Source organism: Podarcis bocagei (assembly GCF_964188305.1).
Source record: "Podarcis bocagei genome assembly, chromosome: 2".
Lineage (NCBI taxonomy): Eukaryota > Metazoa > Chordata > Lepidosauria > Squamata > Lacertidae > Podarcis > Podarcis bocagei.
In genome coordinates, this window is record NC_138126.1 from 53,213,904 (window position 1) to 53,226,157 (window position 12,254).

Sequence of the window (12,254 nt, forward strand, 5' to 3'; positions counted from 1 at the left end):
ACTTTGAAAGGTAATGCTTTGCTTCAAACAACTGACTTCAGTCTCACCAGACAGATCAATTCTTTTGATTCCCATAGCAATATTTCCAAGTGCTAAAGCTTAATGCTATCTCTGTACCCTAGCCCTTCTTCAAATTAACTTCAGCATTGCACACAGAAAAAAAGCAGAGTGACTATCACTACTTTAGCCTATTAAACTCCTTAGCAAGACACAGGAAAAAGATCATTGGTTTGTGTACCACACTGTAATCAGTGCTTAATTCCCCTCATTACCTGCAGTCTGTGTATCCTCTGCTATTTGGATTTCTTCCTTAAAGACCAATTTCTGCAGAGGCGGCCCCCTGTACCGAAATGAACGCTTACGACAAATCAATCTGCAAAACAGAATAGACTTTTAAAAATGGGTGAAAATTTACGATTACGATATCTTTATTGTCATTGTCCCTTGCGGAACAATGAAATTGAAAAACTACATAAAACTGCATAAAACTACATAAAAACTACATAAAACATTCAAAAACCCCTAAAAATTCTAAAACCCCATTTTAAAATACACTATACTACAGAGACCCCTTATGCTGCATTTAGAACCAGAATTGCATTAGCGTAGAAACTGTTTCTCAGGCGGCTAGTCCTGGGCTGTATAACCCTATACCTTCTTCCAGAAGGCAGAAGCTGAAAGAGATCATTTCCGGGGTGCATACTATCATGTGCTATCTCTGCCGCTTTCTTATGGCACCTGGCAGCATAGATTTGATCTAAGGTGGGAAGAGTGCACCATGCTTAAGAGTATAAGAGTATGTGCTTTCATATTTATGTGCTAAGTTTTTATTTAAACATTCACGGTACAAAATATGCATAAAATAATGGCCTGACCCTACTGAAAGAGAAATGTCAAGCCTTGCACTGTAACAAATTAAAGCTTACTCCCCTACTCTTCCAATATATTAACTTAATTTACACATGTTTTTAGCAAGGTGGAGTATCTGGGTTATTCAGGCCTCCCAACTCCAGGGATGAGAGACCTCTGGCCCGCCAGCTGCTGAACTACATCTCCCATCATCCTTCACCATGCTTGCTGGGGTGGCAGGAGTTGGAGTTTTAACAACATCTGGAGAGCAACAGGTTAGCTACCCCAGCTTACTCTGTCCACAGCTAAAAAGAGAACTCTGGATGACAGTTCAGAAATTCTGCAGTAATTTCCGATGGATAATGCCTTTCTATGATTCGATCTGCAATCCTGCACAACAGGGCTGGGAAACCTGTGGGGCTTCACATGTTATTGGCAGCATGGCCATGGCCAGAAATTGTAGCATAGTAATACCTGGTGGGCTACAGGATCTTTACCTTTGCTGTACATACATCCTAAGTACATGTGCCAGTAAACTACCTGTAACATCATCTTGCCATGCCAGTGTGTGGTACAGCAGCTAGATGACTTACCGGAAATCTTCTCCCTTCAGCGTTTTAAATGTATCATGTTGCCTGTCATAGCATGGAATTATATTGTCATTCCTCTTCAGGCTGAGGAGTGGATCAGCGCCAGGAACAAATCCTTTGCAGATCCTGTTCTCTTCCATTTGGTCTGCCATTCCAGCAACTGGGGTAGGCTAGTGGAACAGGAATAGCAGGTTTCAGAACATTGCTTCTAAATATACAGCTCCATGTGTGCGTTCCCAACACTAGGAATCAGAAATACAATTCAGATCAAAGCTGCATTGAAGACACTGCAAGGTCATGTCCATAGGCTGGTACAGTGACCTGAAACAGCACTGAAATGGATAAATTCAGGACTGGTGTGTCTTTGAAGTATATTCAAAGAGTAACTGTGTGTGTGTGTGTGTGTGTGTACACACACACACACACACACACACATATACACACACACACACACATATATATATGTGTGTGTGGTCTTTTTTTATATACTTATGCATCACACAAACAAGCATTAATTAAATTAAATACCAAAACGGGGGAGGGGGGGATACAAAAGCAAAAATACAAGGATATAATCATAACATAAACTATAAAAAATAAACATTATATTCTCCTAAAAAAGAAATAAGAAAATTAGAAAAAAGAAAAAGTGACTTTCAACTAACTCCATGCAGATCTTTCTTTCTCATATCACTGGTTATCTGTAATGATTACATTTTTTGAGAGATATCCTAATTACCTGTGAGATTTTTATTCTAAGCTAAACCAAGTATGAATCTGGCAAATATATTGATGCCTTAGCAAATATGTTGATGATGGGGGGTGGATGCAAAGCATATCACCTTAACATGAACTCCATATGTGCTACAACAAGGGTATGGACTGGATCCAGCTGGCTGGCCAGATCCTGGGTTCTCAAACCTTTGGGCCATTATACAGGTGGATGGGGCCAATCACCAAATGTCACACCGTCCGGTGACGCATTTTCCTTCGTAGTGTGGCAAGCCCAAGCGGGGCTTGAAGTTATTGCCCTTCAGCTGACAGGCATTGACTTAAACCTCCTTTCTGCTGTGCTAACATCTTCCCCTGAATGGCACAGCTGTTCCCAACCTGCTTGCTCTTACTCCCTATCAGCTGATGGGCAGTGACATCAAGCCTCCCTTGCCAATGCACAGGTAAAAGCAACCTTATGGTACCAGGTTGTGCGCTAGCAGCAGCATTTTTCTTTGTTCCGGACCTGCCATCGCATTTGATGATGTGTGTGGTTTGGGGAAACCAAACCTTGAGAGCCAAATTGGGAGCCATGCCAGGTCTGACTAGGCATGTAAACAGGCAGTTCCCCATGACTTTGGCAGAAAATCTGGCTCCTTTAGGACTGCCAGGTTAGGGTTTCTAAAAAGTCAATGTTACCAGCATTCTTAGGGACAGCTTGGCCGGTGCATCTTTCAGGAGTCCCTGGAGCCGGGCTAGCTGGCAACTGGCTTTGGGTCCACTTGCAGTGAGCTCTGTCGATGGGCAGCATCGATGAACTTTCAGTCCAGTGTTGCATCGTATCTCTTTTGGAGGCTCTTTTGTTCAGAAACATGCCAGTTGAAAAATGATAAAAAAGAGAACTATATTATGACAGATTTAGATCCTTAACCCACTTCTAATTACTAGCCGTTAACGCCTTTTGCCTCATCAGTTCTGGAAATGCATCTCTAAATCATAAGCGTAGATTCTTTAGATTACATGATTAGGGACTTCCGCTCTGCCACGGACCACAAAGGAGCGTGGGTTTAGCCCTCCGGGGAAAGCCCAAGCTTTGTAGAGAAAACAAGGTCACACAAAGGCGCTGTGGACCTCAAAAAACCTGAAAGTGTTAATTTGAGGTGCAGGGGGATCTGGCTGTGCCATTAGTGATCTCTCTTGCCTCCCACATCGCTCTGAAAGGAGCGGAGAAGGAAGGTGAGATTGAGGTCTGGGCTCTTGGATTCATATTTTATCTCTGCAAAAGCGAAGGCTCTGGCTTCTTGTGCATTATAGCAATAGAGTCTCCGTGATTTAAAAACGGTAAAGGTAAAGGGACCCCTGACCATTAGGTCCAGTCGTGGCCGACTCTGGGGTTGCGGCGCTCATCTCGCTTTATTGGCCGAGGGAGCCGGCATACAGCTTCCGGGTCGTGGCCAGCATGACTAAGCCGCTTCTGGCGAACCAGGGCAGCACACGGAAACGCCGTTTACCTTCCCGCCGGAGCGGTACCTATTTATCTACTTGCATTTTGACATGCTTTCAAACTGCTAGGTGGGCAGGAGCTGGGACCGAGCAACGGGATTCGAACCGCCAACCTTCTGAACGGCAAGTCCTAGGCTCTGTGGTTTAACCCACAGCACCACCCATGTCCCACCGATTTAAAAAAACCCAAATCCTTAAAAAGAACTTGGAATCGATTGGATGTTATTTGTTTTGGAACAATTTGGTTAGCAGCAGGGTCAAAAAAAGAGGTCCGTCCCAACTGCAGTGAGATACAAAATGCATGGAAACTACTTACAAATTGTAACGTCATAATAGAAGTCTTCTCTACTGTAAGATTTAAAACTGAAACTTACTACAGAAATCTTTTTATACTCATTTCCATACCGCTGTCCGCAATTTTTGGGAGGCTCTCCTAAAATTTCATTAGCTCAAAGGCTTACTGCCAAAATCATCAATTGCATTTGTTCAGACAAATACATATTAAAGGTTGCAGTCCTTTTTACTGTAGGACTGTTGCAACCATTTCCCTCCCTCTCTGCCTGTGCAACCACAGAAAATACCACCTTTGCAATTTCATTAAAAAGGTTAGCCAGCCTCTCCAGGAGAAAAGCCTGTTGCTGAAGTCATTGGTGACATTTCCCCACCTCCATCACAACACATTCAGCAACAAAGATCCTCATGCATGACAGGCTTCTCTGGGAGCTGCTGTAGCATTTGAAAGCTTGCAGTTGTGGGGTGCAGTAATCTCTGCAGGCCATTCCCACAAAATTGTTATTTTTACACATAACAGCTGCTGTAGGATGACCCCCTGGAAAAGTAGCTCCTGCACCACTGCTCTCAATTATGTAAAGAGAACCTGGATTTCCTGACAAACAATGGCTAGGACCTCCTGTAACTGCGTAGTAGAAACGGGCATTTTGCATCAACACCCTTACCTCAAACATGTGCCTTGTGTTAACACACACTTTTTGAGATGCTGGATTAAGATGTAAAAGCAACTGACTGCATGCCAAAGTAGCTCTTTCGAACCTGGACAGTATTTCTATATACTGAATGTGTACTTGCAGAGATGCACCACTTCTTAAAGGAGCTAAAGCCGCTCCAAGAAAAGGTATGGAAGCTAGTATGTACCTTCTCTCTCAGTATCAAGAAGCACGTGGGCACATGGAGGGTTCTTTTTGTAAAGCTCAAAATCTGCATGTCTCTTGTCCCAAGGCCACCTGTCCCGGTCTGGAATTGTCGTCATGCCACTGGCTTTCAAGTGCTCCTGCCATGTCTAAATGAACATTGCATATCTTTTAGCACAAAATCTGTCTTCCTGAAACTTCCAGACAGTATAAACTTCAAATCACACAGCAAAATATGTGAAATATACCATATTGACGGAGGACAAACGTAGCTTCCGTTCAGCAATTTCCTTAAGATGAAAAAGAAGAAAGCCAGCACACAGATACTAATATTTTGTATGCTGAGATAACGCCTCAAGACAGCCTGTGATCTGTTAGTTCTTAGGGTCCACTAGATCTTGTTTCTCAAACAGGAGGTCCCCATGCCAGATGGCAAATGTCTTTTGAACCTGAGGGGACTTTCCAAACCAGTTTGCAAAACAGCATGGGTGAAAGCTAGTCAAAGCAAATGGTGTCTTTTAAAAAAACACACCAAAAACCCACCTATTACAGGCTTACAATAAGGGTTACAATAATGTAAAATGCAGTTTAAAAACTTAAGAATTAAAAAATACAGTTTTAACGGTGGGTCCCAGTCAGTTTCAGTGGTAGATAACACTACTGAATACATGCTTTAACTGATTAATCAGCAAGGACAAATTTTAATTACCGTATTTTTCGCTCTATAGGACGCACTTTTCCCCCTTCAAAAATGAAGGGGAAATGTGTGTGCGTCCTATGGAGCGAAGACGCCATAGCCCCGCGACCCTCTCCCAGCTGGAGAGGTGACGCGTGGCTATGGCAGGAGCCTCTCTAGCCGCGCGCCACCTCTCCAGCCGGGAGAGCGCGCATGGGGCTAAAGAAGCTCCGCTTACCCTCTCATGGCTGGAGAGGTGATGCGCGACTATGGCAGCAGCCTCTCCGCTGCGCCTTTCCGCTGCTCCCTGACCTGCTCTTTGGGGCTGGTGGTGGGCTTCCCCCCGCCAGCCCCAAAGAGCAGGTCGAAAGGAACCTGAAGCCTGGAGAGCGAGAGGGGTCGGTGCACACCGACCCCTCTTGCTCTCCAGGCTTCCAAGGTAGCCGCCTGAACGCACCTTAAACGGCACCTTGTTTTAGAGCGGGAAAACAAGAGGGGGAAAATTCTCCCCCTCTCTACGCAGCGCCTCCTTCCGCTTCGCTGAAGTGGCGCTGGGCAGAGAGGGGGAGAATATTTTTTTTCTTGTTCTCCCCCCTCTAAAACAAGGTGCACCCTATTGTCCGGTGCGTCCTATGGTGCGAAAAATACGGTACTTGACCTAAGATTAGAAGATGCATGACTAGGCAAAAAAAATCTTAATTTCACGAATATACTCCTGGGATCTTCTCACAAGCTACCAGCAGGATGCAGAAATGCATGTGCAGTTCTTTTTCACAACCAAACAACCAAAGCTGTTTTCTACTCCACCTTTCCACTATATAAAAGTCTTCAAACCAGCTTAGAATAAAAATGGCCAGAGCAATTCTACTGGATCTGGGCCAGGAGCACTATGGCAAATCCAGAGCTCTGTGGAGAAGCGTTTTGCCAGCATCTTTTATTCCTTGGCTCTCTGTTTCTTCTTTAGAAAGTGTTTATTCTTCTGCTGGTTATCTCCCTCCGTTCTGGGAGTGTTGAAGGTACAGGAGGGATATGGATTCAGCAGATCCAAAGCCGAGTCTCCCATTCACCTCTGGTACACAGCCTTCCTACTGATTACCCCAATTTTTGCCCTCTCTGCCGGTAGAGACCTAATGGTAAAGAAGTGATGGCAGCCAACATTTTTATTGTGGCTGGATGAGATTCCAGGGGCAGACCCCTTTCGCTCTCTCTCTCTGCCTGTGGAGAGGGAGAATCTACGAAATGCTATAGTCCCTTGGACAACCTCCCAGGACCACAGGACTGCGCCAAAAAGTCACAAAAATAAAAAAGATCTTAAGGGTGCAATCCTGCGCATGCTTATCTGGACGTAAACCCCATTAAACACAGCAGGGACTTGCTTTAAAGTAAACATGCAAAGGGTTGTGCTGTAAATCTACCAATAAACACAGCAGTATTGTTTAAAATACAGCATATACTTGGGAGAATAAAAGCAATAAGTTCACACTGCTCAAGGACACACAGAATGTTGTCTGCCTTGTGCCTAAATGATCACAGAATCATAGGATGGTAGAGCTGGAAGAGACCCTGATAAGAAGATGTATGGTAGTGGAGAGTGAATACTGGGCCTTGATCAGAGAGACGAGTGTCAAATTTGCATTTGCCACAAAACTCACTGGATGGCCTGCAAGAAGACCCTGTCTCTTAAATCTTCCTCACAGGGTTGTTGTGAAGATAAAATGCCACACGGAGTAGATTACAGATGTGGCAGGAATTTAAAATCCGCCATTACCTCACGCAGCTCCCTCACTCGTGCTTCGTCAGGCTTACGAGGATGCCGGTTGGATTCCATGCTGCTCTTATATCCAGGATACACAAAGCCTCCTGGTGAGAGCCACATCATCTCCGATTGGTGCATGGACTCCTTTAGTTCGCTGTCTTCATCTACTGGGTCAAACATGGCTGACAGATATTCATGATTGTAAGCAAACCTGTTGCCTGGATTCTAAGAAAGAAAGACAAATGTTTCCCTCAGAAAGAACTCTCATCCTCTATGTAAAGCCTGAACTTTACAACAAAACTCTGTACATGTTCCTAACACAACAATGATAACTGGGTTGGATTTAGAGTGTACAGAAAACACTTAAGAAACCTGGATGTCTAGAAATCCCATAGATACTTAAATTCACTTTAGAAGATAAAGCAATATTATTATGAATTCAACGACAAAAATCCAGCCCTCCAAGTAAGGCATGAGGGATACACTCCCTTAAAATGCAAAAAGGTGAAATTCTGGAGTATTTTTAATTTTTTACATATATATATTAAAAATACTCCAGAATTTCACCTTTTTGCATTTTAAGGGATTGCATCCCTCATGTCTTACACACATATACACACAAAACACTATGAATCTGAACCACTGGACTCCCAAAATCTTCACAAAATTCTTAGAAAAAAAATAAAATTCCAAAATTTTACCAGACATACCAGAAATCATTAGATCAATCTTTTACTCTAGCAGAAATCCAAAATGGGATGTACTAATCTCACCTCTGCCATCTCTTGACGAAGCAGCTTCTTTGCAATTTCTGCAGAATTTAACGTCTGACAACTGTAATTAAAGATGGACTTGCCATCAGAAGGGAAAGCCCTGATGATTTTCCTGCCTTCCTTTTTCACCATCTTGCTGAGCAAATGTATATTCTCAATATTAGACTGGAAGAAAAGTTAACACATGTAATTATTCTGGTCTTGTTAGACAAAAAGAAATGTACTTTTGAAAATAGACACAGGACTGGCAGGTAAGTCAAATCAGTAAGCTGTAGCCAAGTTTTCCAACTCAGCCCACTGTCAGATCTTCTAAACCAGCCTTTCTCAACCATGGATTCCATCACCCCTGACCACTGGTCCTGCTGGCTAGGGATGATGGGAGTTGTAGTCCAGCAACAGCTGGGGACCCACGGTTGAGAAAGGCTGCTCTAAACAGTCACCAGGCAGCACATAACTGAAGGCGAAGATGTAAATGGAGTTGGAGCTCTAGCTGTGGGGGTCGATGTCTTCCTTCCCTTGGGGGGAGGAGAGCTCACCTTGCAGACTGCCAGCTGCCAACCACTTTTCTTTGGAGACATTCAGCTTCCTATTTTCCACTCTCAACCAAGCTAATTTATTCACTGTAATAACGTTCATATTTTAGAAGTGAATACTTGGAACTTCAAGAAAACATACAGGGCACTAAAGACCATCACCTGCGCATCTTTCACAGAGGCTCTAAAACCCAGCTGCTTGCTTAGTCTTTGTTGCCCTAAAGGTGTCAGAATCCACAAATCCTTCCCCTTATGAACTGGCTTTTTAATGAACCCTCAGGCCTACTATCATAGGGCTCACACAAGTCCAAATAACAAGTTCTCCTTTCTGGGGGAGGGGGGGGGAGATCCTTGTATCCATTTTGTTCCTTGTTAAATTTGCTAAATAAATAAATCCTCTATGCCTGTGACCTGGTTGCTGTTCCTAAGGTGTGAGTCCCACTCGATTCAGAGGGACTTTAACCAACTTATGATTTCTGACAGGGAACAATGCAGGGATGGGGGACCTGCTGGCTGTCCCATTGTCCCTGACCACTGACTATGCTGGCTGGGGCTGATGGAAGTTGGGAGCCCAACAAAAAATGGATGGTTGAAGATTCTCCAACCCCGATATGTGTATATGTGAACCACAGGACGATAGAAGACCTCTTCACATGAGCAAACTGTGAGAAGCATCAGGAGCTTGCACCAAAAACAAATGTGGCAGGGTGGGGAATTTGAGCATTTTCTCGCTTTCAAACTAAAAACCCCTCATGTGCATGCTATATCACAAATCCATTAAGAAGGCACTTTGTTAGACATAGACATTACCTGAACAATCTCTTTAGATAGGAATAGGCAATCTGTAGCACTCCAGATATTGCTGGACTACAACTCCCATCATCTCTGGCCATGCTGGCTAGGGCTGATGGAAGCTGTAGTCCAACAGCATGTGGAGGGCTACTGTTTCCCCTTTCCTGTCTTAAGGCAACCTTTCATTGCTGCAGCACACACACCTGGATAAAGTCTTCTGGCGTCTGACTTTCCATTTCCCTTTTTCTAAGTAGGTACTCTTCGTTGTGGTTATCTAGAGGGAAACGCCTATATTTTCTCACATACGAATACTTTGGTGGAATATCAAACATCCCTGAGATATCTGGGTGTTGCTGGATGAACAAGTCATCCCTTTTCAATGGGATCCCAAACTCTTGGCTCAACACTGTGATCATTTCTGCAGATGGCAAGAGATCGTGATGGACCACATCTCTTAACCTCATACTGCGGCAGATAGAATCAAGCCTGAAGAACAAGGCAGAGAGAAAGAGAGAGAGAAAAAACATAAGCATGTGGGTAAGGGTGACCCAGCAGACACTGTGTACTTGGCTTTCAAAAAGCTTTTGATAGACTCCCTCTCCAATGATGATGATGATTTACTGAATTTATATACCACCCTATCCCCTGGGGTCTCAGGGAGGTTCACAGAATAAAATCAAGATATAAAACCACAAAATACATAATAAAAATAAAAACGACAACACAGTAACACCCACCCACCCAAAAAACAACATTATGTGTGATGAGACTATGGAGAATCAGATGATTTCACACACACCCTCTACATGTTACCTTCTCTTCAGCTGAGATGAGATAGGACAAGATAATCAAAAGTGCTATGAAAATTCTCTCCAAAGGGTCTAATGGAGGTTCCTCCTCTTCACCACAACCAACAAAGGTATATACACCAAACTCTAAATATATATAGAACAGTAAGTCAGAAATCCAAGTACAATCTAACCTGATCAGAGCTTCAAAACACGGAAGGGGAACCATGTCCCTGATATATAACAAAGGCTGATTCACGATATTAGAGAGTGGCTTACAGAGACGGATGTGAAGCAGGATGGCTTCAAGGTCTACATACAGGCGCTGATGAAAAGAGAAGTGTGAGTTATAGAATATTTGTAATCTTCCAATTTTAGATTCACGCAACCTGTAAGAGAGAAGAAATAGGACAGCATTGGCCAAATACTTCAATAATCTTGTGTTTCCTGACATTTCATAGCACCTTTCCCCTTTCTTAGTCAAGGGCTTTTGATTTTTAAGTATTATAAAGCTCAGATTAAAACCCTGTATGATAAAGAAGAGAAGCAGGTATCATATCAACAGCAACTAATCCAATAAAACTTGCATTGTTTTTAGATGCATGCATGCATTGCAAGAGGAATCATTTTAAAGGAGGCATTTCCTCCTATGGGAGAGATAAAAGGAATGCCTAAGATGGTGTTTATGAGAACCTGTATTTAAAAAACAAAACAAAACCTTAAAAGTGCTAACTTGAAACAAGCTCATCTTGAGTCAAGCAAAAGTTTTTTTAAAAAAATTCATGAATACTGCTCCAAGAACATATCCCAGTCCTGGAAAGTTGACCCTACCATATCACCAGTAGGGTCAAATTATCCAGTCTCACAATGATCTTAATTCCTATCTTTCCTATGCGTTAATTTTAATAGTACTTTAGTTGCAAACCTATAGAAGACTCATTTGGAGCAGTGGCGTAGCGTGGGGGGTGCAGGGGGGGCAGCCGCACCGGGCGCAACATCTGGGGGTTAGGGTTAGGGGGCGCAAATCCACGGGTTAGGGGGCGCAAATCCACGGGTTAGGGGGCGCAAATTACTTGCCTTGCCCCGGGTGCTGACAACCCACGCTACGCCACTGATTTGGAGTAAGTCTCACTGAACTCAATGGAACTCCCATCTCTGTAGGATTGCACTACCAAGCATATTTAAGAGCTCCATGTCAAAAGGCAGTCCTAAACATTTTCTTATTCAATTCAGGTTATGCTTGGCATATACACAGATGCTGACCTGGAAAACTTGAGTGACTCCTGCTTTGCTGTTTTGGTAGCGCTAGTCCTGTGCTGTATAGAAATCTCATGGGGTGGGGAACCTGTTTGCTCTATTTCCCTCTATCCCATTCACAGCGGCATCCGTAGTCCCATGAGTTTCAAAGGAGATGTGAGACTGACGACACCAGACTACAAAAGGGCTTTGATTTATTTTGTCAGGTCTCTAAGACCTAGCCCTTTCTGAAAAACAGCTAGTGGGGTATACAATATCTGGAATCTCCAGGTTGGGTTGGGAGTGTCCCTTGTCTGAAAGCCTGGAAAGTCACTGCAAGCCAGGGGGAGCAATCCTGAGCTAGAAGGCAGCTTCCTATGTTCCTATATATGGAAAGGCACTCATCCATCCACAGACAAAGGAAGGGAAAATATTTGGAGGAGGGGTAACGTGCTACTAATCCAAAAGGCATCCTCAGCACTCCCACCTGTATTTCTGGGGATTTTCTAGGATGCAGCTTGTAGCACTCTGAAAAACTCCAAAACCAGCCTGAAGCAACAAGCATAAATTAACACATGGGTAAGCAAACAATGGCCCGGGGTCCGGATCTGGCCCAATCGTCTTCTAAATTCGGCTCGCGGATGGTCCAGGAATCAGCGTGTTTTTACACGAGTAGAATGTGTGCTTTTATTTAAAATGCATCTCTGGGTTATTTGTGGGGCATAGGAATTGGTTCATCCCCTCCAAAAAAAAATAGTCCGGCCCCCACAAGGTCTGAGGGACAGTGGACCGGCCCCCTGCTGAAAAAGTTTGCTGACCCCTGAATTAACATATGAGCCCTTTGATAATGAAGCCTTTTCTCATTCTGCCTCCAAGTGCATGAAATGACTTTCACATAG

The 12,254-nt window shown here is 43.7% G+C and overlaps 1 protein-coding gene across 4 annotated transcripts in view; it reads right to left on the reverse strand.

Moving 5' to 3' along the window:
* CFAP92 (cilia and flagella associated protein 92 (putative)) overlaps positions 1 to 12,254 on the reverse strand; it is a 58,895-nt gene that overhangs the window by 2,361 nt on the left and 44,280 nt on the right. For 3 of the 4 annotated variants that reach the window (XM_081175943.1, XM_081175942.1, XM_081175945.1), the window contains 8 exons: positions 10,314 to 10,508; positions 9,535 to 9,817; positions 8,007 to 8,171; positions 7,246 to 7,458; positions 4,806 to 4,950; positions 2,850 to 3,007; positions 1,443 to 1,609; positions 273 to 373 (listed from right to left, as the gene is read on the reverse strand). In XM_081175943.1, coding sequence (XP_081032069.1) covers positions 273 to 373; positions 1,443 to 1,609; positions 2,850 to 3,007; positions 4,806 to 4,950; positions 7,246 to 7,458; positions 8,007 to 8,171; positions 9,535 to 9,817; positions 10,314 to 10,508 — 1,427 coding nt within the window. Of the gene's footprint in view, positions 1 to 272; positions 374 to 1,442; positions 1,682 to 2,849; positions 3,008 to 4,805; positions 4,951 to 7,245; positions 7,459 to 8,006; positions 8,172 to 9,534; positions 9,818 to 10,313; positions 10,509 to 12,254 lie in introns of those variants that run through there. The other variant, XM_081175944.1, reaches the window with a different exon arrangement.